We start from the raw sequence: 25,368 nt of genomic DNA, 5'->3' as shown, positions 1-25,368 counted from the left end.
GGTTTTATCTTATTTGCTTGAAAGGCTATTTATTGTTATATTAAATATTTACAGGTGAACACTGGTATTAATTGGGATTTTTCATTTAAGTTCATTAAATATCTCTTTTACATCGAATTTACACTAGCCTAGTTTGTTTATTTTAGTTCAATAAATCGTTTTTTCAAGTTGGAGAAGTCAGCTTTTGCTTAGACAATGTCTGCATTAATATGTTACAATTTATTGAGTCTGAATTGGAGGTTATTTCAATATTTAATAACTTCTGGGAGAAATTTTGATTTCTTCAGCATATATTTCAGGACAGTGTAATGTGGTATGAATTGCTTTATGTTTATTTCTGTACCCTACTTTGTAAATGTTTAAGTGTTTTGAAGTTTGCATTAACTTTCAAAATATACTTTAAGAGAATAGTGAGCAATTATAGGAAATATAATGTGCTAATCATAGGCCAGTTAATAAAAGAAACTTGTTTTCACGATTATTAGGGTCGGGATGCTTTAAAAACTTATAAAACATGTACCATACCTAAAAGAATGTATATAAATACATATACAGTTTAAAGCATAATAAGAAAAATCATTTACCACTACCACTCCTTCCAACCACCACCCACCAAGTTAAAAAATAGAATATTAGAACCTTAGAAGCTACCTTTTCCTTTTTTAAACTTTCTTCTTTTCTCATTTGAGGTAACCACTATTTTGACCTTTACAGAAATCATTCCACTGCTTTTTCTCATAGTTTTGAGAGTTACCTATGTATCTTTAAACAATATAAATTGTTTAGTTTTTCAAAACTGAGTAGCAAGCACAAACCTATTATCAACTGAAGGCTTCTGAAAGAAGATAAACCAAGAGTCCCTGGAACTTAGTATGGCTTTGGCTTCCCAGAGTTTTCAAGAGTGCTTTCTGGCTGGAGATGTCAGTGGGCAAGATCATGAATGTGTTCTAAACCAGGTTTGTCCAAGTCAGAGCATCTGGCAGGTGTAGGAGAGACCAGGTAGTACACTCTGGTCCGAGAATATTAGAGGCTGCTCTGCATTTTCTCCTGAGTTCATCATGGCCCACCTTATAGCTCTCAAGAGTAGGTCAAAGCAGAAGTTCTGAGGGATGATGTGTGTCATCTGCTGATCCAGGCAGCAGGCCATGGAGGGGAGAATAAGAACATTAGCAGCTCATTATCCGTGTATTCTGTTGTCAGATTAAACATGATACAGTAGCAGAGGAGATCTTGATGTTAACAGTATGTTTGACTCAAGTCTCACTGCTTCAGTCTGGATTAGTTACCTCCTACATCTGATGGATGTACAGGTGTCACTCTGATATTCCTCCTAACCATGCTCCTGGGAGTTCCCTCACATTTATGTGTTGGCCCTGGTGTTGCTTGCTGTCTTTCTTGGTTTATGTCCCCCACCCCTCTTTCCCTTTATTTACTGAAAATGTGGCATATACCATATATACACCTTTCTGCACTTTGTCTTTTTTCACTTAACATATTTTATTGTAGCAATCTTTCCACATTAGAAGATAGGGAACTTTCTTATTTTTTTTAGCTTAACATATTTAACCAGCCCCTTATTGATGGATATTTGTTATTTTCAATGTTTTTGTGTTATGAATAATTTTATGATGAATAATGTTGTACATATGTTATTTGCAGTTTTCAGTGTTTTTGCATTATGAACAATATTTTTTGCATTGTGAAAAATGCTGTGCTGAATAACTTACATGTTATTTGCATGTGTGTAAGTGTATCTGTATAAATAAAGGGGAGAGATTGCTGGATCAACTGATATGTGCATTTGTAATTTTGATAGGTGTTATCAAATTGTCCTCCATAAATAGGGTTTGTACAGTTTTCACTTCTATCAGCAATATATCACATTAGAGAATCTGTTTCCACATAGCCTCCCCCAAAAGTGTTTGTCAAACTTTTGAATTTTGCCAATCTGATAGATATAAAAGTGGTATCTTAGAGTAGTTTTAGCATGTGTCTCTTTTTGAATGAAACTGAGCATCTTTCCATCTATTCTTTCTTTTTGCCCATTTTCCTACTGGTTTTTGGTCTTTTGCTGATTTCTAAGAGATTTTTATGTACTAGGGAGAGAATATGTTTCCAAATTTGTCAATTGTGTTTTGATTTTGCTTATAACATGATGGTGTGGTACTTTCTATGTAAATTTTTAAAATTTTTTTCGTTTTTCAATTTAACAGTCTTTTTTTTATGGCTTCTGGATATTGAATTATAGTTAAAAAGGTATTCCCACTCCAAGGTGATAAAGGAATTTTTCCCATGTTTTCTTCTGGTGCTTTTATGATTCAGTTTTAGGTTTAAACTCTTGATCCATTTGAAACTTATCCTGATCCCAGGATATTTTCTTTTTCCCCATGTAGCTATCCTACAGATATCTGAACTGTGTAATATGCTTTTCCCATACCCTAATTATACTAATTTTTCATATGCATTTGGGTCTTTCTCTGAAATTTTCTTTGGTTCTTTTTGTCTATCTGTTTGAGTACTAGAATCACACTTTAAATTACTAAGGTTTTAATGCATTTTAATAAATCTAGTAGGACCAGTCATCCCTCGCTATGTTCCCTCACACGTACACGCCCTGCCCCTAACCAAAGTTGTCATTGTTGTTCTTGTTTATTTTTTCATATCTAGTTTAGAATCTATCTGTTGCTTCACCTTCCCCCTTTAAAAAAAACAAAACAAAACACCAGTCATCAGTGCTGGTATTTATACTGGGTTTATGTTAAACGTATAAATTCGAGGGCCAGCCTGTGGCTCACTTGGGAGAGTGCAGTGCTGATAGCACCAAGGCCATGGGTTCGGATCCCTATATAGGGATGGCTGGTTGGCTCACATGGGAGAGTGTGGTGCTGACAACACCAAGTTAAGGGTTAAGGTCCCCTCACGGGTCATCTTTAAAAAATATATATATATAAAAATTTGGAAGACAGATTAAAATGTTTTGAAATGTTTGTAATGCTAGGGCCTGGTGTTTTTCTATTTGATCAAGTTTTCTTTCTTTGATTAGTGTTTTAAAGTTTTTCTCATTTAGGTCTTACACATTTCTTAAGTTTATTTCTAGGTATTTTATCTTTTTTAGTTACTATTATAAATGGGGTATTTTCTTCCATGTCTTCTGGGTTTTTTTTTTTTATGTGTGTGAAGGCTATTGGCTTCATATTCATATACTTCATATTAAATTCTCTTATTATTTATAATAGGTTTTTCATTTTAGTTGGTTCTTTTGGCTTTTCCAAGTAAACAGTCATATCATCTGCAAATTTTATCACCTTTATCATTTTTGTACCTCAGATTTATTTTTATGTCCAAATGTATTGACTAGAACTTTGTTACAATGGTAGATAACAGTAGTGAATAGGAGATATCAAAAAATTTGATCTTGTAATTTTTTCTCAAATTTATTAATATGGTAATATTAGCATATTAACAGATTTCCTAATATCCCTGCATTACTGTAACAAAAACCTCTTGGTCATAATGTATTATTCTTTTAAAGTGCTGCTGTATTCTGTTGCTGATTTTTATTTAGAATTTTTTCATAAGTAATATTGGTGTGTCTACTGTTGTCAGGTTTCTTTTTTAAATCAGTATTATGCTTTATGAAAATAATTTGGAAATTTCCCTTTCTCTCTGCCCTGGAACATAAGTTTGGTGCCATTTCTCTGTGAAATAGTTAGATTGTGAGGTTTTTTCTAAGGAATGTTCTATTTAACATTTTTTATTGTTTTCTTCCCCTTGTGATAATTGGAAGATGTTTTTTGTCTCATCTGGGGTTAATTTTAGTAACTGTATTTTCTTGGAAAATTATTTTTTTCTAAATTTTCAAATGTAATTGCATGAGAATTCAGCAAAGTAGTCTCTCGTAGTTATTTTAAATTTCTTTAATTTTGTTAGTGGTTTTTTTTATTTCTTATATGAGATGTTATGCTTTTCATCTTTGTTAAGATTAGCTAGTGGTCTTATTTATCCCCCACCTAGAGAATCAACTTTTGATTCACTTATTCTCTTCAGTTTCCACTTTTGTCTTCACTAACTCTTTTACTTTTATTCAGTTTTGATGTCCTTTTTTAAATTTATGAGTTGGCTGCTTAATCCATTTGTTTTTATTCTTTTTAATTGATTTAAATATTTAAGGCTGTGAAATTTCTTCTGAACACTGGGAAGTATCTTGGATTCTGATACGTACTGTTTTTATTCTCCAGGAAGTCTGCAACTTGAATTTAGTTTCTCTCTGACATAGTTTGTTAAAAGTAGAATTATATATTTTCTGGGCTGACCCTGTGGCTCACTTGGGAGAGTGCGGCGCTGGGAGCGCCGAGGCCGCAGGTTCGGATCCTATATAGGGATGGCCAGTGCGCTCACTGGCTGAGGGCGGTGCAGGCGACACCAAGCCAAGGGTTGCGATCCCCTTACCGGTCAGAAAAAAAAAAAAAAAGAATTATATATTTTCTGGGCTGACCCTGTGGCTCACTTGGGAGAGTGCGGCGCTGGGAGCGCCGAGGCCGCAGGTTCGGATCCTATATAGGGATGGCCAGTGCGCTCACTGGCTGAGGGCGGTGCAGGCGACACCAAGCCAAGGGTTGCGATCCCCTTACCGGTCAGAAAAAAAAAAAAAAAGAATTATATATTTTCTAACCAGGGAGTCCAGACAGTGATTTTACATATTAAAATCTGTTATAATATGTAAGCATTTACATATTTAAACCTGAGATCAATATTTACATATTAACATTTTACATATTAAAACCTGTGATAAAGACTTGAAAAATATCTTTTCAAAGATAATTAACAAGCTTCTCCTTCACCCCACTGTAATAATGTGAATTAGAGAATACAGGATTCATCCACTAAGTAGGGGTATAATTAGTGTAATTTTTTTTTTAGTTCATTTTGAAAGTATAGAACTGAGATTCACAGTATACTTTGCTGTTTGAAAAGTCCTTTTATTAAGAGGATGAGGTCTCAGTTAACTATTACTGGACCAGATTCTATTAACTTTGTTTTACAGAGAATACAAGCCAGTATTCTAAAAGCATTTAACAACCCAACTACTAAAACTGCTGATGGTGAAACCAGAAAAAAAATTAAAGGTATGTTGACTTTTTAACTGTTAAAACTTTTTTCTAGAAGAAAATATTAAAAGTTTTTCTTTTTAGGGTAAAAAGAACTGAGCATTAGGTGAACTAATTCTATCAAGTAGTGGCTTTCAAAGGAGAGAGTACTTAATCCACTGGCTGCAAGATATGCTAGTGGGACATAGAAAGAATGTAGCCATGTGGATTTTTAAAAATAAAACTAATATGAAATATACAGATTGACACTGATGCCCTTATTTGAGGTTTTCTTTAGAAGACTTGAAAAGTTGTTGAAAGTAGCCACCTCACTAAAAGTTCACATTTATCATACTGTATCATTTTGGAGTTGACATGTGTTTGAATAAGTGGATTTATAGATATAACCTAATTTTAGCCAGACAAAATGCTTAAGTGCTGTGAAGAAACCATTTATTAAAGAAAATACTAATAAATCAAGCATAAGTGCCGCTTGCCTACTCCTAGTGTTTGCTCCTCATTAGTCAAAATGTGAGACAAAACAATGATTATCTAATCAAAGCTGATTGTTTATAATTATCAATATTGTACTGCGGGCTTATATCCTATGATATTAGCAATTTACCTTGTCCTAAGTGTATATTCTGCCTTAAATTAACTAATGTCAGTATGAAGTCATAATTTTTAGATGACATTTAAAAATATTATTTGTATTTTATTTATTGTCTCTTTTCTAACTTCTATTTTTTGTGGTTTCATAATATACATACTACATGTCTATAATTTGTATATTTTTAAAAAGTGTGCATACATTGTTATCGTACTTTCCAAAACTCTCTTACAGTTAAGAGTTCAAATGTTCTCAAGTATTTTTGTTCTTTTGTGTTGAGATAGTGCCATCTAGTGAATGTTCAGAATAACAGCACAGTTTTTTTCTTTCTTTTTCCAGTTTTGTAATCTTTTCTATTTCAATCCCTTATATAATTTTTCATAATGAAACATCTTAACTTACCATAGTATTTCTAAATCATTATCATAGTAATTAATGAATGTTTACTGGTAGGTGCAAACACTTCTGCTCTGCCATTTAGTACTTCAGATAATGTTTCAAAAGATTTTAAATGTTATTTGTGTGAAACTTGAAGGTAGAGGCCCAAAAAGAATAGAAGGGAAGTCTAAAAGAAGGTTGGATAGGTTTGTTATACCTTCTCCCCCATGGGTCATCATGGAAAATTTCAAATTTCTTTTATAGTGGAATAGTATAATATAGCCATTTGTACCTATCACCTAGCTTAAACTGTATTCATTGCTTATTATGTTTAATCTGTTTTCTTCCAACCCCAGATTATTTTAAAGCAAGTCACAGGTATACTTTTTTTTAAATTTGTATTTCCCAAGCAGAATAATTTTAACTTTAAAAAAATGTAACCAAGCATCCATATCTGTCTACCTGCCCACCTATCTACCGATCTAACATGAGTTATTAATTGTCCATGTTAATTTCTTGTACCATGCTGAGTTTGCTTATCTTTTATGACTCTCTTGTTTTCATAGCCATGGTCCTGGCATCAGTGGCCCGGAAAGCACAATCTTCATTCCCATTCCATTCCTCTGTCTACCTCTGGGTTAGACACTGAGGCTTTAAAAGTTTAATGGGAGTGGTTGAGGTATGGTATGAATAGTGATTATTACTCTATTTTACCTGTTAAGTTTAAGAACAGTTTATTTCTTGGAGCCTACAGTAGTTTATAGTTATATTTCCTCTACAAAGTCATAAAGGAGAAAAACATTATAACATTATATCAGATTACTTTTGGATAAACAGAATTACATTGTCAGATGAATGGTTAACTTTTTCTTGCATTAAAAAGTATGATTTTTTACAGCATATGGAAAAGAAGGTGTGAAAATGAACTTTGTAGATCGGATCTTTATTGGTGAATTAACTAGCACGGTCATGTGTGAAGAATGTACAAATGTAGGTACTTTATTTTATTTTATTTTTTTTTTTGTCTTTTTCCGTGTCCAGCATCGGATCGCAACCCTCAGTGTCGCCCCCGTACCGGACCGAGACCGGCAACGGGATCGCAACCCTCGGCGTTGCTCCCGCGCCTCGCTCAGCCAGTGAGCGGGAACCGGTCTGTATGTGGGATCCGAACCCTCGGGCGGGAGCACCGCCGCACTTCCCAAGTGGCGCACTATCCAGTGCACCACCGGGCCGGCCCCCAAATGTAGGTACTTTAGAATTCTCTTCAATATAGAATAGATTAGGGGCCGAGCCCGTGGCACTCGGGAGAGTGCAGCGCTGGGAGCGCAGTGATGCTCCCGCTGCGGGTTTTGATCCTGTATAGGAATGGCCGGTGCGCTCACTGGCTGAGCGCGGTGTGGAAGGCACCACACCAAGGGTTGTGATCCCTTTACTGGTCATGACAGAAAGACAAAATATATATATATATATATATATATATATATACACACATACATATATATATATATGTGTATATATATATATATATATATATAGAATAGATTATAATCACATCATTTTTAGTATGTTTTCTTTCACACATAGTCATCGACAGTCATTTTTTAAGTTTGTGACAGATGACTACATAATAATTCTTGAAGGTCTTTTTTCAGTATTATACCCTATACTACTAAAAAAATAAACTTGAGAATTGATAATTATTTAAGTGAATGTGTTTGTGTGTTATTTAATTTTTCCTTGTGACACACCTAAGAGGTGCTTTTAGCCATTAATATGGTGAAATATATTAACTACCTGTTTAGATTGAAGTGAAAGGGAAACTTGTGTGAAGAGAGTAACTATGTTACATTGCAGTGCCCTAAAATGTAATTCCAATAGAAATAATTTAATGTAGTAACTTAGGTGAGTCTATCACATTTGATTCAAAGTCTATATATGACTTGGTTTTCGTGTATGTAAACTTGATTCATCTTGAATTTAGTGATAAGATTCATTTTGAATGCCATTTTTAACAGTAACTTAAAGCATGTATAAATTTTTATACATTTTCAGTTGCTTGATAAGGAATATTTCTGAAAGTATATGGCTTAGAATATGATAGGTTTAAACTTTTGTTGGGTTTTAATGGTAAAAATGGTCCATTTTTCTGTCCCAGATTATAGAATACTTTTCTGTCCTCTCTAGTCTTATAAAATCAGAATTATAAATTATATCTCCTTCTAACCTGTCACACTGAAGCATAAAATGTGTCAACACGATTACTTAAATTTCTAGAATACTCAACATACAGGTTGATTTCTCTCTCACAAGGCAGAGAGAATCTTTTAAAACAATTATCCTAAGTAATCTGCAAAACACAGTCAAGCTCTCTGTTTTGTTTTTTTTTCATGGCTTTTCCTTAACATTTTATATTTTATTTATGTTATGGCACTAATTTCACCAAAAACATGTTTAGTCTCTTTAATCAGTTTTATTAAACACAGTTTATTTTGAAGTTACTTTAAGTATTGCAGGTTAGTTATATCGAGGTATTACAAAATTCAACCAGATTTGCGGTCATTGAAGTTTTGGAATATCTTGTTTTGATTAACAGTGTGCTACAGTTCCCAATTAAATCACTGTTTGTTCCAGGAACATTTTTTAACCTAAAGTTTTAAGTTACCTGGGAAGTTTGATTTCTTTGATACTTTAAAAAAACTACATGTCTATATTATAATACTTACTGGAGTTCTCAATCTGTTTCTTTTTAAGATCTCCACAATGAAAGATCCTTTTATTGATATTTCACTTCCTATAATAGAAGAAAGGGTAAGGAGAAAAAACTAATAATGAGCTTTTGTGAAGAACATTTATTCATTCGTTCATTCATTTAGACATTTGAGTATACTATCGAATATCTGAGAATTTTTTTCTTTTTCTTTTTTTTTTTTTTTACATATATTTGAGATTGTACAGTGTGTTTGATATTGGGGTTGGGTTTGTGTATGTGTTAAAGTGTGCTATAGTTCATATTCTCAAGTAATCTAAACGCTTATGCCTTGTATTTTGAGAATTAATATTTTTAAAGTTATGTTTATTTCTCAAGTGAGCTGGAAACTTTTTTAAAAAATTGGTGCTCAGAATTTATTTGCTAAAGAAGTTTTGTGTTATGTACATGGCATCTACATAGGTTTCAAAACCTGTACTTTTGGGAAGGATGAATAAATATAAAAGTTTACAGGAGACAGATCATGATCAGTACAGTGGCACTGTTACTATAAAAGATGCTCATCAATCCAGAGCCACCAAGAAGCTTTCTTCATCTAAAGACAAGGTAATACTATGAGCATTTGTTAGACATCTATTTTTTAACACTATTAAGAAAAAAATTCAAACATATACAAAAGTAGAGAAAATAGTATAATAAACTCCCAGATACCCATTTCTCAGTTTCATAATTATCAACTCATGACTAATCATCTATCCCACATTCTCCCCTTCCCCCATCCTAGATTATTTTGAAATAAATACCAAATATATCTTATATTTCAATGTGTATCTCTAAAAGATACTCTTTTAAAAAACCACAGTATCATTATAATTCCTAAAAATATTAATTCCCAGTCATCACTTAAATTTCTGCAATTATCTCATAAATACTGTTTGTTTAAAAAAAATAAAAAGAAAGTTTGAATTTAAGATCTAGAAAAGGTCTGTAGATTGCAGTTGATTGCAATGTCTTTTAAGTCTCGCTGAATTTTAGATTCTTTCTCCCTCTTTTTTTTTTTTCTTTGCAATTTCTTTGCTGAAGAATGAGGTCATTTTTTTCAGCAGTTTCCCATGTTCCTGCATTCAGTAGTAATTCATTTTGCTGTTGTATTCCCATGGTGTTAACCAGTTGCGCTGTATCTTTTATTTCCTTTCTAAGTCAGTTAGATTAGAGGCCTGATTAGGTTCAGGTTTGATTATTTAATTTTTGGGAAGAAAACTTTTAAGTGGTGGTGTGTATTACCATCAACAGGTGCACATAATGTTCAGTGTTTCTCTTTCTGTGATATTACCAGTCATTGATAACCATTGTCTAGACCCATTGAATTAATCCGTTTCTGTTATTTATACCAAAATACCTGGAACTGGGTAATTTATAAAGAAAACAAAATTTATTGCTTACAGTTTCAGAGGTTGGGGGGTCCAAAATCCAGAGAACACTTATGGTGAGGTTCTTCCTTGGTGGTGGCTTCAGCAGCACAGAGTATCACATTGTGAGATAACAGAAGCAGAGAGAGAGAGAGACTCTCAGTGCTCTCCTTTTAAAGCCCTTAGAACCATGCACGTGACCACCATTATTAATCCATTCACTATGGCATGGTCCTCACAAACTAATCACCTATTCAAGGCCCTACCTTTCAATTACCATAATAGGATTTCCCACCCTCTTAACAGTCACAGTGGGGATCAAGCATCTAATACATAAAACTTGGGGGGCACAGTTCAATCCATATTACCCATTATTTCACTATGACATAACTGGTTGTTTAATTATTCCATAAAAATGGAAATAAATCAATCTGAATTTATGCTTCTTTGAAGAAAAACCTTTTTTTACATGGAATGATTTTTACTAACATGGCAAATTCACACAGAGGTTGAGTATCCCTTATCCACAATAATTGGAACTAGAAATATTTCAAGTTTTGGATTTTTCAGGTTTTGTAAAATTTGCAGAATACATTACCAGTTGAGCATCTCTCATCTGAAAAGCTGAAATGCTCCAATGAGCATTTTCTTTGAGTGTCATGTGGAGGCTTGAAAGGTTTCAGATTCTGGAACATTTAAGTTTTTGGATTAGGGATGCGTAACCTGTATTATGAAGATTAACTTACTCTGTTAGAAGGCTTTTAAGTGGCAAGACAACATGTTTTCTTTAAATAAAAACTACCTTATCTCTGCTTTATAAGATATACAGGCAGTTAAATATGACTTGAACATATGCCTTGTTCTCATTATGTAAAACAAAAACACCTTCATTGGAACCTCTTATGGAGTTCGAAAAGATTAAAGCATCGTAATAAGGTTGTTTTGCCCCCCAAAAGCACTAGTTATTAAAATACGAATATGTAATGATTTTTTTCGTTCTTTTTTTTTTTTTTTTTTTTTTAAATGACCGGTAAGGGGATCTTAACCCTTGTCTTGGTGTTGTCAGCACCACACCCAGCCAGTGAGCGAACTGGTCATCCCTATATAGGATCCGAACCTGTGGCCTTGGTGTTATCAGCACCACACTCTCCCGAGTGAGCCACAGGCCGGCCCCTTTTTCTTTATTTTTGTTTAGCTTTAAAGAGTTAATAGGAGATTCTGTGGTACTCACCAAAATAGTCTTAATAGATCTGTTATCCAAATGTATGAGAGAAATACTCCCCCCCACCCCCCAAAGTATTGGTCTGGAACTGAGAAATACGCTTCTATGGTATATAGAAACTGTCTATGCCTCAAAGATCTGGACACCACATGGGTATAACTTGTGCTGAAGCTGAACAATGAGCCTAATGTATTGAAAAAATTTTTTCATGTCATAATATAGTTCAAAGTTACTTTTTTTATTTCATAGGAAATTGCATATGTTTCTAAGATTAGACATGTACAGTTCTAATAACATCTTTAAGGTGCTGTGTTGAAGTAAAGAGTTAAATGGCATAAATATATTTCAGTCATTAGGAATATTATATTTAGAAGTTATTTTCCAGTAATTCAGTAGTTACCAATTTCAATACTGATGTTATAAAGATCAATAAAGCCTTGTCTAGCTTGGCGGTAAAGTTAATAAAGAGTGTAAGTTGTGAAGAGTCTATTCAGTTGGCCGTTCTCCTTCCCTCCTTTCCCCTCCCCACAGCCTTCTTTTTAAACCATCGTGCTGATTGAATAAATAAAGAAACTAAAAACCCTCAAATTGATATCCCTATTAAAATCTTTCCTCAGTTCATTAGGTCTGAAAGAAATCCAGAGGTCTAATTTGCTGAGCCACTTCAGCATATGGGTGTGTTACTTTATGAGAGATGTTGTTATGAAATTGCTGAAACCTATGTTGTACCTCTCATCATTAGGATTGTATTCACAAGATCATGGTCCTCTTATCTACATGGAAGAAGTTGAGAAAATTTTAATTTTCCTGTTCTTTTGCCAGTTAAGCCAGTCACCAGAAGAATCCCAATATAGTTACAGTATCCATTGATATAGTTTAAAGTAGACTTGAGGGAAACCCTGTATTCAAAGGGATTTTACCTGGTTTTAAATTGTAGTTGTCAAGTCCAAGTAAAACAGTTGCAAGGACATTTTTGTTTGTCACGTGGTATTGGCCTATAATTTACTTTTGGGAACACACAAAGACATATATTTCCTCTTTGATCATTTACATCTGTCTTATATATTTTAAGGTTTAAAAGTAGACTCCCCCTCCTAACACTTAACAGTGTCCATAACAAAAACAGAAGGTCCCTACATTTTTTTAAATTAATAATACAGGTACAAGTACTGATCTGAGAGTAAATTGTTGAGTTTTTCACCTCTTCTTTTGATAAATTATACTACAGTTATCTCATTAAAACCTTGAAAAGTTTGGGCCAACCCCGTGGCTCACTTGGGAGAGTGCAGCGCTGGGAGCGCAGTGGCGCTCCCACCGTGGGTTCGGATCCTATATAGGGATGGCTGGTGCGCTCACTGGCTGAGCACGGTGCGGGCGACACCAAGCCAAGGGTTGTGATCCCCTTACCGGTCACAAAAAAAAAAAACCTTGAAAAGTTTAATATGAATAATAAAGAAGTATCAGATTTAAAAAAAAGGAGAAATGAAACCAAAATAGTAATATGAATACAAATAGAGAGAGCCCTGGCAAAAAGGCCGAAGAGCCTACCTTATTCAGGATATTGTAAAAATAAAGAAATGGTAAAAGGAAACAGCAAATAGAAATTAATAAAAAAGCTTACTAGAAAATTGCATGAGGTAAAAAAGCATCACCAAAATGGTCTGAGAGAAAAGATAGCCTCCAACTGGTCTCTCTTCTAGTTCCCACTCCTCTCCCTCATTCCCCCCCAGCACTTGGTGCTCCACAGTGCAGTCAGGGCAGTATTTCTAAAACACAGAACTGGTTATCTTACTCCCCATTGCCTTTAGAGTCAAGTCTGTGACTTACATAGCTCTTCATGTATCTTTTGTCTGTTCTCTCCTCCCCACATTTGTACTTTATTTTCTAGCTAGACTTCCAAACTTCTTTTTCTTACCTGTGGGCCTTGGAACTTCCTGTTCTCCTCCTGCACTCTCTACTAAATTCCTGCGGATTTCTCTGATCCACTCAACTCTGGATTAATTCTTTTCCTTTGGGTTTCCATAGTACCTGTATTTCTCCTATCATAACAACAATTGTACCCAACATTTGAGTTCTTAACTATGTCATGACCACTGTTTTCAGTTCTTTACACCAATTATGTTGAATCAAAAGACAGGTTAAGTAACGTGTAAGATCATATAGGTAGCCAGTAGCAGGAATGGGTATTCAGACAGGCTAAACAGGGGCCATGTTCTTAACTACCTATACATCCTCCCACTGACATGTCTTATCATACTTCCTTCAATTGGGATAGATTGCAAGCTGTGAGACCAGGAACTGACTCTGTCCTCCTCATTGCTGTGCCTCAGGTGCCTAGTTCAGTGCTTATATGTGGAAGATGTTTAGGGAGACCAGTGGTGATCATTCCCATGATTACTGCCAGTAATAATGAGTAAATACTCATGCTGCTTACTATGGGCCAGGCACTGTTGTGTGGGCTTTTATGTGTATTGTCTCATTTAACCACCAAGATAACCCAATGTGGTTGGTGCTTCTGCTGTATAGGTGAGGAAACTGGAATACTTTGATGTGAAGTAATTTACTCAATAATAAGTTGCAGTCTGAACCCAGACTGAACCCAGGCAGTCTAGTTCCAAAATCATGCTCTTAACCTCTATCCTATATCACCTCTTTGATAGTAAAACTTTCTTCCATGCAGTTTTGATTATCCTTTCAGAATAAATTTATGAATCTTTGATTCTAATTTGTGTTTTAAATTTAGAATATTTTTAGTGAATTAAGTCTGCTATATATCCACCAAGCAGAAAACAGGATGGAAATGGATACTTTCACATTTCATTGGGAGTAGGAGGGTTGAAAGGATAGATAAAATAGTCCTGTTTAAAAGTTCTTAAAACTGGCTGATCATCAGAATCTCCTGTTTATTAAAACAGATTCTCAAGCCCAACCTCAGACCTCTTTAATCAGCATGTCTAAGTGGTATTGCCTTGGATATGTATTTTTAGAAACAACAAAAATCCTCTCAGGTGATTCTGATGATCACCTAGGTTTGGAAACTTTTGGTTTAGAGGTTAGATGAATTGGATTCTGGACACAGCTATTTTTATTAATTATCTATATGATCTAGGGCAAGTTACTCAACCTGTATCCATCTGTATTTTCTCATTGACCATTAATATTATATACATAATAGGAAAGTTTGCTTAAAAAAAAAGTACTATATAAATTCAACACAGTGGAAATTGTCAGATGTTACCATAAACTTCATTATTTATCATGTGCTCTCTGGTAAATGACATATCTATAGTGAAAATAAATATCTTGTTTTCTCATTTAGGGACTTTAGAATACAGATGGTCCCTGACTTAACGATGGTTCAACTTAATGATTTTTCAACTTTATGATGGGTTTATTGGGATGTTATCGCATTGTAAGCCAGGATCATCTGTACTTGGTAAACAGAGGAGGATAATGTTATTTTTCTGATATGGAAGATGAAAAAATTAAGGCACGGGTACTTTTTGTAATTTATCCCTCCTCTCCCCCCGAATAACTAAAAGTACGTATCCAATTTGTATGCAATTCATGACAGTCTTTATTATTTTGTCTTGACCCTTAAGCCAAGCTACAGAAAAAGAAAAATGTAACTCAAACCTTCAGCTGTGTGGAACATTTAGTGAAACATTTCAGGTAGCTTAAAATCTTTGATTAAATTAGTTGGTGATTTCCCCCCCCAACTTTGTATGTTACAGAGATAAACCAACCTATAACAAGAAACAAGGTTGACACCCTCTTGTGAAAGGGCAGCAATTAATAAGCAAACTGGGACTAGATATGAATAAAATATTTTCTTTCAGAATCTATGGCAGCCAGGCAATACTGTGTAATAACACAGTTTGTACTTTACTTTTGTTACTTTTTAATTTGTTTTTAAAATAGATAGCACATTTTCAGTGTTTAAAAATCAACTAATATGGAAAGGCTTATAGTTGAAAAGTCTCCCTCATAGATAGCCCTGTTCTATAAAAGTCCTGCTCCCTTCCCCACAAGTAGGTAACCCACTGTTAGTTTCTTGTGTAAAGGTTTACTTTTAAATTAGAACTATTAGTATGTCTTCTATTGACCTTAGTTTAGATAAATTTAGGAAATGGATCTCAGAGAAATTGTATTTATTTAATGACTGTGGAATGTGGCGGGGGGTTGTTTTTGTTTGGGGGTTTTTTTGGCAGCTGGCCTGTATGGGGAACCAAACCCTTGACCTTGGTGTTATAAGGCTGCACTCTAACCAACTGAGCTAACAGCCCAGCCCCCTGTGGAATGTTTAAATGAGACTTATTGGCATTTATTTTCAATAAGATCACAAGATTCTTTTCTCTGAATACACTGTCAACTTACAGAATCAACTAATTCATGACAGAAAACGTGTAAGGAAGTTGTCATCTGAAGAGAAAATTGTCATATACCAGAAAAATGAAAACCTTGAAATGAATGGAGATTCTTCAGTGTTTGCAAGCATCGTGAATACTGAGTTACCTCTGAATGAAAGCCCTACCGATGGCAGTGAAAAGGAAGCCAACCATTCTGAAAGTAGCGTTGATGCCGATAGCGAGACTTCAGAACCTGAAAGCGCTTCAAAGCAGACCCTGCTGTTTAGATCCAGTAGTAGATCCTGTGTGCACACAGATGGACGCCGTCACCATCCATCAGCAAGTGAATTGCCGTACACCAAGGAGACTGATAGTGGTGATGAGGGAATGGCTGAAGCTATTTCTGAACTTCATTTGAACAGCACTGTAACTGGAGATAGAGATTCTGATAGAGAAAATCAGCCACTAAATTTTCCAAATAATTTATTTTTTTCAGAGGAGAAGTGTATAAGTTCTCACAGTCCCCAAAATGCCTTTCAGACACTTTCTCAGAGCTATATAACTACTTCTAAAGAATGTTCAATTCAGTCCTGTCTCTACCAGTTTACATCTATGGAATTACTAATGGGGAATAATAAGCTTCTATGTGAGAATTGCACTGAAAAGAAAGAGAAGTGCCAAAAGGAAACCAGTTTTGCAGGTAAATATTTAGCTTAATTTTTTTAAACTTTATTTTTACCATTTTTAAATTGAAACATATTAATTGTCCATATCTATGGGGTACAGAGTGATTGATATTTCAATTAAATTTATACAGTGTGTGAATTTTTTTGTTTTGTTTTAATATTGATGGATTATGTGGTAGTCAGTGACTAGTGAATTACAGATTCCAAATAGAGGTAACTGAGAAAACCTTATCTCCATACCTGAGCTGCTCGGGCACAGGGATTGTCTTATTCATATTGGTGCCTCAGCACTTAAGACACTGACTGGGCAGAGTAGATTTTCATTAGGTTTTTGTTGAAATAAATTGAAAACCAGGAAGTATACATCTCTGCCTTGAAAAATGCAAGTCCACATAATCTTATCTGACGGAACTAGCTATCTGAAATCTTTCCTAAAAATTACCATTTTTATCACTAGCAAGATTAATGATGAGATTAATGTGCTTCGCAAATTCTATAAATCTGTTGTAAACAACATAAGATATAAATTTGAAGATTTAAAATAATTATACGTCATGAAGCTAGCAGTATAATGACTATGTTTAGTTGGGCAGATAAAAGTGGAAAAGGGGGGAATTGTGAAGTAAGAAATTTTCAGTGCATCTGTAGCCCTGATTAAAAATGGAAAGAGTATTCTAATTCTTAGTGACTAGTTGTTTTAAAGTGTAGGTTTTATTATTATTCCATTACGGTGAAACCAAAAGATCAGGAGACGATTGCCACTGAAAAAATAATTTGTTTGGATTCCTATACTGGCCAGCCACTAAAAAGAAATTATTAATCACAGTTCTCAGAAAATGGCATGCCATGCTACTTGGCCTCATGAGGAAGCACCAGGCTCAGGGAGGAGTCAGAGGGAGTGAACGGAAAACGTGGGCAAGAGCCTTTATTGTGGTTTCTGAGGAAAGGAAGGGGTGAGGCAGGTAAGCAGATTTAGGAATAATTTTAGCGGGCTCTGGAGTATAGGGGCTGGCTCTAGTTATCTGATACCTGGCCCTGGAAAGATTAGGGCAGGTGGATAGTCGCCCAAAGTATAAGAGCTCAATGTTTATGAAAGATATGTTCAAGTTGTTCATTATCTCTAGGAAATAGCCCTGGAAGGGGCTGTCCCTCCAATATTAATAAGGCCCTAAATGTCAAAGCATCAAAATAAAGACATGCCTAATACACTAGAAATTAAAGAAATGGCTAGATGTAAGAAGGAAGAACTACCAATTTACATTAATCCAAGTTAAATATGCAATTGGCCACATTCAAATCCTAACACAAGTCCTTTCTAATAAACTCTTACTGAAGTATCCCATGGTTCCCCATGGTGTACATTCATTCTCTTTGCTGCAATGAGTAATAAATCCAACATTTTCAACTACAGATGTGCTTCTGGTGATCTTTGGCTGGAGGGCATTGACATAAGTTACTAGTCCCTGCTTTCCAGCTTTCAAAATTGTATTGCAAATGTCACCTCCCATATTCTTTGTCCTTATGTGTGTGTGACTGTTTAAAAAAATCCCTTTTACTTTCATTTTAGTGGAGTTTTGGAAAGGAGTAGAGGCACCCTATAATCAGAAGTCCAATTTCTTTAACATACATTAAAAAGTGGTGCTTCTATATGTTTGCTTATATTAGATGGTAGATAATCTATAAAATGGAATTTTACAAATAAATTTATTGTATTTTATGCAGAAAAGCAAGCAGAAGGGGTTTATACTAATGCCAGGAAACAATTGCTCATTTCCGCTGTTCCAGCTATCCTAATTCTTCATCTAAAAAGATTCCATCAGGTAAAAGTCCCTTTAGTAGCACTGTAGTTATTTTCATCATGTGTTTTGTAGAGCTCTAAATTCTGTAGAATATTGTCAAGGATTAGACAGTAATTTGTTGAATTTAAAAATCTGTCGTGTGGGATTTACTGCTATTCCAGCCATAACAGTTTACATGACTTTTCTGATTAAAATTGCTTAATTCACAGTATTTGAAGATTTAGACAGTAGGAACCTAAGTAGTATCTCTGTGTGTTTGTATTAATGGAAAATATGTTTTATTAAGAACACTTACAAGCAGCAAAGTAGCAAAGTACACCAACTTTCTGAGCTCCCATGATCCCACTGAGAGGGGTACTTGGTCTGGGACTGAGTGCAGAAAGAGCTCCAAGGCTGGGTCTATACCTGTAGGACTCTACAGTGGGAAGCAACCTAAATATTTTTAACATGTTAGATTTTTCTCCAGTTATTTATAGTTTTAATCCAATGCCTTGTCTTAATGGGACTTTTTTGGTGCATTTTTTAAAAAATGATTTTAAAATTTCTCTGTAAGGATGAATGTGAAAATGCTAAAACATTTTTGAAAAAGGGAGGAGGAGTTATTTTTTCATACCTGTTTTAAAATAAAACTACTGTAATTGAAACAGTATGGTTAGAATTGTCAATAAATAAAACCTCTTGAAATTAACAAAGTAGTGTTGGTAAGGACGGAGTGGGACATGAGCGTTCTCACTTCCCAGCAGCAGGAGTATAAGTTGTAAGACCTTCTAGAAAGTCATTTAGTACTGGATATCAAGAATAGTAAGTGATGTTTTAAATAAAACAATTTTTGAACAAAAGTAATTACTTTTGACTAAGTAATTTTACTTCTAAAAACCTACTGCAAGGAAATAGAGATAGACACAGATATGTGTATCCCACTCGTAGATCATGCCAGATGTAAGGCCTAGCCTGTGTCCACTGTGCAGGACATCAGAGTTAAATTTTAATGATGTGGGGGAAAATATTTACAATGTATCATTCCATTAAAAGAAAAAGGCAGGAGACTGCATATGCCTAAATATAAGGCTAGGTATTTTCCAAAAACTATCCTCTAGAAAAAGATTCATCTTATAATAAAGTTCCTTACAAAGTCCCTCCTATTAAGGAATATTTTCCCAACAGCAAAGTACCAATTGGGGACGACACATAAGCCTGAAATGATCTCAGATAGTGCTGGTATCGGATGCTTATAAAGGTCACCTGATGAAACTGGAGGCAAAGAAATTGAACACAGGTTAAATAATTATTCCTGGGATATGATCTCATAATTTCATGACAGATATCATGTTAAACCTTCTAAAGATCACTTGAAAAAGCAAATCAGTAAATGGGAATCTTTTGGCCAAAAAAAGATTTTTTTTTCCCTTTTAAAGAAAGGTAAGAAATAAAAAGGCAACAGATCTCTATGGTAAAATTATGTGATTAATATGCAAAAGAAAAGACCAATCACTGAAGCCATGAAAACCTTGCATGAAAGGTTGCATCTATTAGTTTTTGCCTGCCCAAACAATTCACATTTAAGTGTCTTCTCATTCCCACAGAGTCCTTCTATTTATGGGTCTCCTACTCAATACCTTCGATAGTCCGTCAGCTAGTTATCACCATTACATAATGCAGAGCATACATTTTCAAGGTCTGCCTTTGAAAATTAAAAACAGAAAAAGAGGTTGAGTTTATTTAAGAACGTGATGGTTCATTTTGATTTATGTAGTACATAACATTTACTTTTATTGATAAAATGTTTTCAGTGTTCAGGTTTTTGTTTGTTTGTTTTAATGAATCAGTATCATTGAATTTTAGAACTGAAAAGGACCTAATCTAATTCACTTATATCTGTTTTCTGCCTTGACCTAGATGAGGTTGCCTAGAATCAAGTTAACTTTTAACCAGTCATTGAGTTGAACAATGACTAGAATACCAGGCTCTTGATCTTTCGTTGGATACGTTTTCGTGATAGCATATGTGTCAGGAGCTTATCTTTTATCACATTGAATTTATTTTTCTTTAAACCACAGGGAAAGCAATTATTTCCTTTATTGCTCATGGTAGAAATCTCCATATAAATTAATAGTTTTTGCAGGAACAACTTATGAAACCTAATTTTTAACTTAGTCATATCAGTTTTCTACTATTCATTAGTCTCGTTTTTATATCTGTGAAAAAAATTATTTTCTAGAATTCCTCTTTTGGTTTTAATTAACAAACACAATGCTTTAGATCTAATTAAGCTTGTTGCATTAAAATTTTTTTGTTTTTAAAGGCTGGCTTGAGTCTTCGTAAAGTAAACAGACATGTGGACTTTCCACTTATGCTTGATTTAGCACCATTCTGTTCTGCTACTTGTAAGGTACAGTATATTAAGATATTTAATTGACTTGTACATAATTGCTTAAAAGTATCCTATGTATTGTTTATTAGGTCATGTTTTTGTTGTATGTATTTTTTTTTTAAACAAGCTTCTCTGAAAGGGAATTTTAATAGTAAAGTTAAATCAGGAACATGTAGAACATTTAGTACACTGCATATGACTTTTTTCCTTGGGGAGACAAAGTAAGGGAAAGTTGAAAAGATGAATAAGGCATGGTGGTCATAGAGATCAAAGCTGCTTGTAAATGCTGCTAGAAGCTGATGATTGCTGAGAGAAGTGAGTAGGTTTTGTGCCTTCTTGTAAATGATCTGCTTAACCATTAGTAGTTTTAGCATTTATGTAGTTCTCTATCTTTTGCAAATCAGTATCCTAGTGTGTTGTTTTTCAGGCCATTTCATGTGTACTTCTGAGAGTAGTGTACTTGTCCACTGAGTATGATACTTCAGAATTGTTAATGCTTTAATAATTAGGTATAGAATGCACCCTGGTTTATAATTGATTGTACTTACATGTAAGAATGTGTCGATGAAATTGATGACTTTGTCTTCCTTGAGGGAACCAAATAGTTATGGGGATAATGTATTGTCCTGTTCATGGTTACTGGCTAGAAGTCTAGGTTTTGTGTTATATAATAGGATGCTTATTGAACCTAATATTTTCAGTACATTGATCAATCAAAACAAAAATATCTTAAATACAATTTTTCAGTCAATCCAATTTATCTGCTGTGGAATACCAGCACTATCTGTCAATTATTAACATTTAGTATTCTTAGAACTTGATAATGTGGTAAATAATAACGAAATTTAACAAGCTTTTTGTTAAATTTATGAAAACATTATATATTTTTTAAAGTACCTATTATGGAGAAGTTCCAACATACACAAAAGTAGAAAGGACAGTACAATGAATCTCCAGTACCCAGCCCTGAAACCTTAGATCCATGGCCAGGCCTGCCCCACCCATACACTCATCCACTTCCTCCTTCTTTAGTGTTTTGAAGTAAATATCAGGCATCATTTCATCCATAAATATTTCATTATGTATCTCTAAAAGATAAGAATTATGCCCCTCCCCTTTTTAAACAACTACAATACCATTTAATAATTCCTTCCTATCATCTAGTGTCCATATTTCCAATTGTCTCATAAATGTAGTTTTTAAAATAGTATCCAAATCAGGGCCACACATTATGATTGGACAGTGTCTTTTATGTCTCTTTTAATGTATGGTTTCTTCTCTCTCATCTCTCTCCTCTTTCTTGCAATTTATTTGTTGAAGGAACTGGGTCTTCTTTCTGGTAGTGTCCCATAGTTTAGCTTTTGATGACTGTTCCTCTGTCCTCTTTATTTCCTACAAATAGGTAGTGGGGTCTAGATGTTCTTGAACAAATTCAGGTTTGATATTCCCCCTTTTGTGGGGGGATGGGGTAAGGCTATTTTATAGGGGTATTCTGTTCTTTCATCAGGAGGCACATAATGCCACTTATCTTTTGTGATATTAGCAACCAGTGATGTTCAACGCTAGACTCATGAGTGCATTAAGAATTGCAGAATGGTGATATTCTAATTATGACATTTCTTCTTCATTTATTAGTGAAATACTTCTATATAAAGAGAAATTCCTTTCATCTACTTAGTTATGGTATAATTCTTATAGGAAAGGCAGAATAAATGCTTGACTCCCCCATCCCACTTTTGAGCAAGTTTTCAAAATAATGAATTAGTTCACTAACATCCTCAAACTGTGATCAATTAATATATCATTATGAATTCATGGACTTAAACTATTAGCTGTTTCAATTCGTTACATTATTCTTTTTATTCATGTTCTCATATATTAGCCTAATGGGTCCATATTTGGCTACCGAAAGCCACTTCAAGTTGACTCCTGTGTCCTTTTGACATGACCTAGTGGTTCCTCTCTGTATGGTTATACCACCAACTGGATTATTGTTCATTTGTGTAATTTTTTAATTTTCATTTTTAGGGATTGCTTTTTAAAATTTAATTTTGTTTAGTAATTACATAAAGTATTTACATAGTTTCAAAGTCAAATGTATCAAATGTACTAAATAAGATAAATTCAAAGAAGTCTAGCGTTTCTCCATGTTCTTTCTACCTGTTTCCTCTTCCTCTTATAGATAACCATTTTAAAAATTATTGTTTATTTTTCTGTTACTTGCTTTTAAAATATAAGTAGATAGTTATGTACATTTGCATCTCCCTTCTTAAATAATGGTAGCTTATACTATATATCCTTTCTTTTACCTTATTCTTAATATTACATCCTGGAGATTATTCCATAAGCAATATTGAGAGTTAGGCTGCACTCCATTTTTCAAGCAGCATAATAGCTCTACTGTGTGGATGTATCATAGTTTATTCAGCCAGTCCTAGTTTATGGACATTTGTTTTTATTCCAGTCTTTCAGTATTACAAATAATCCTGCAATTAGTAATCTGGTGTATGTCTTTTTACATTTTGCTCATTTTACACCTGTTGGATAGAACCCCAGAAATGGGATTTCTAGGATTTGATGAATCCAAGAGTAATACATACTCATATGTAACTTAGATAACAAAATATCCCGGCATAGGGGTTGTACCCCTTTGCATTTGCACATGTAGTGTATGAGAACTTTTTTATTTTTTCACACACCATCTATCAGAGAATCTTGTCAGGCTTTGGATTTTTGCTAGCCTAATATGTATGGAAAGGCAGGATACATTTACTTACCTTTTATCACAACAGTATTTCACTAAATACTACTAATTTTGTTTTTTTCTTTGTTTGAAAGAATGTAAGTATGGGAGATAAAGTTCTCTATGGTCTCTATGGCATAGTGGAACACAGTGGCTCAATGAGAGGAGGTCACTACACAGCTTATGTGAAAGTGAGAACACCTTCCAGGAAATTGTCAGAACATATCATTGGAAAGAAAAATGTATATGGTATGCCATCCTAAACTTATTTTATTCTTAAAAACAAATGAATTCTTCCTTTTCTGAAAAAGAGAAATTATTTCACAGATAACTCAAGTGCATCTGCTTTGTTAATGTTAAGAGTGCTTAGATAATCTTAAGAGAATCTTAAATATTGTAAGACTGCACCCTTCTAGATAATATGAAGTCACACATGGTTTTTAAAGATATTGAATCATTGTGTGTTACAGTGAAGTATTTAACAATACCAAAAGTTTTTGAAAACATATCAGGTCCTTAGAATACAGTTGGAGTTGAAAATCTGCTGGCTTTGCTTATGGGTCATCAAACTAACTTTCTTTTTTCCCTTTTAGCAAAAATGAATATTTTCCTTGAGCAATTAAGTATTTACAAGGCTAATATTTCAGTACATATTTAAAGTGTTACTAACTAGAGATGATTATTTATTATCCCTATAATATTAATGCTTTGAGAGAATTAGCTCATTTTGGAAAATGCTTAACACAAGAAATAGACTTAACACAAGCAATAAGATGTAGCATTAGATAAATATAGTTTAATGATTATGTTGCTGTTTAAAATTTAGAGTAAGAACATAAAACATACTTATTGTAAAATTGTACTTCTTTTTATCTTATTAGGTTTGAAAGAATCTGATAGTGAATCAGCAGAACAGTGGGTCCGTGTTAGTGACACTTATGTGCAGGTGGTTCCAGAATCAAGAGCACTTAGTGCACAAGCATACCTTCTTTTTTATGAAAGAATATTATAATTACTTGTTAATTATTAATGGTAATGATTACTCAGATCACTTTTATTTGAATGCTGCAATAATAAGCATAATATGCAGTGTGCCTTTGTAGTCTTCTTTCTTCTGTAGAAACAGCATGTCCCTCAAATGCTCCTGAACTTTTCCACCATTTTGGTTTAAAAAGTACAGTAAATTTACTCACTGCTTTCAAATTTATATTCTTAAAATAAATGTAAAAACAGGTTTTTTTTCAAGATATTTGTCCTGAATGACAAAAACACCCAGAATGTACAGTAGAAGAAGAAACCTATGAAGTGGCTTATTATTACAAGAATTCACAAATGATGATGGCTAAATCAAATCATTCCTTAAGATAGTATTTCCTAAATGTAATGCCACCTTCCTGATCATATATATGTATATGTATTATATAGCCTGAGCCATTGTTTATTTTCTTAATGTTCTTAGCCTTACTTTTTAAAATTTAGCCTTGTTTTGAGCAATGACATTTTATGTGCTTGTGATATTTTTTCTAATAAACATTAAAATAAATATATAACTATTACCAAAAAATTGTTCATCCATGTACCACTTCACTTAAAATCATCTCAGAGCTGTTCAGTGGTATATGTGTACTACTGTTTGGAAAACATGATGTCATGAAGTAACACCTAATATGGCATAGTTACGTTGTCATATTTTGTATGATTCAGCCATATAAAAAGGTGTCACTGTAATTTCAATAATGTGGGCTTACAAGTAATATGTTTTAGTTTATTGCTTTGAGGTTTTCAGAACTAGAAAAATATAGAAATGTTTCGTAAACATCATTTGCAGCCTATTCATGGTAGAGTTGATATTTGCAAGTAGTTGGCCAAGGTTAAAATATAATTGTAGATCTATGGTCTTATATCTTTTACTTAAATACATATATAAAATTATAGATAGTTGTTAACATACAAAATTGGTAAATAGAAGTTGATAATCGATATGGGCCTATAAGATACTTGTGAAAT

The 25,368-nt window shown here is 33.9% G+C and overlaps 1 protein-coding gene across 1 annotated transcript; it reads left to right on the top strand.

Annotated features, from left to right (window-relative positions):
• Positions 1-4,990: 4,990 nt before the first annotated feature.
• Positions 4,991-24,925, top strand: USP45 (ubiquitin specific peptidase 45). The gene is made up of 9 exons (XM_008574521.1): positions 4,991-5,126; positions 6,974-7,065; positions 8,827-8,883; positions 9,245-9,388; positions 15,793-16,462; positions 18,171-18,268; positions 20,550-20,636; positions 23,457-23,610; positions 24,243-24,925. The coding sequence occupies exons 1-9, from the start codon at positions 4,991-4,993 to the stop codon at positions 24,371-24,373; spliced, it is 1,569 nt and encodes a 522-aa protein (XP_008572743.1). The 3' UTR covers positions 24,374-24,925.
• The last annotated feature ends 443 nt before the right edge of the window (positions 24,926-25,368 follow it).

The sequence above is a fragment of the Galeopterus variegatus genome, unplaced genomic scaffold (genome assembly GCF_000696425.1).
Source record: "Galeopterus variegatus unplaced genomic scaffold, G_variegatus-3.0.2 Scaffold1057, whole genome shotgun sequence".
Taxonomy (NCBI): Eukaryota; Metazoa; Chordata; class Mammalia; order Dermoptera; family Cynocephalidae; genus Galeopterus; species Galeopterus variegatus.
Note: the sequence above shows the minus strand (reverse complement) of the source record. Positions and strands in the feature narration are given on the sequence as shown.

What these genes read in the sequence shown, in the direction of transcription:
- USP45 (XM_008574521.1), top strand. Translation starts at nt 4,991, where the DNA reads ATGAGGTCTCAGTTAACTATTACTGGACCAGATTCTATTAACTTTGTT. An exon ending in AACCAGAAAAAAAATTAAAG is followed by an intron (nt 5,127 to 6,973) that starts GTATGTTGACTT and finishes GATTTTTTACAG; the next exon opens with CATATGGAAAAGAAGGTGTG. An exon ending in TGTGTGAAGAATGTACAAAT is followed by an intron (nt 7,066 to 8,826) that starts GTAGGTACTTTA and finishes TTTCTTTTTAAG; the next exon opens with ATCTCCACAATGAAAGATCC.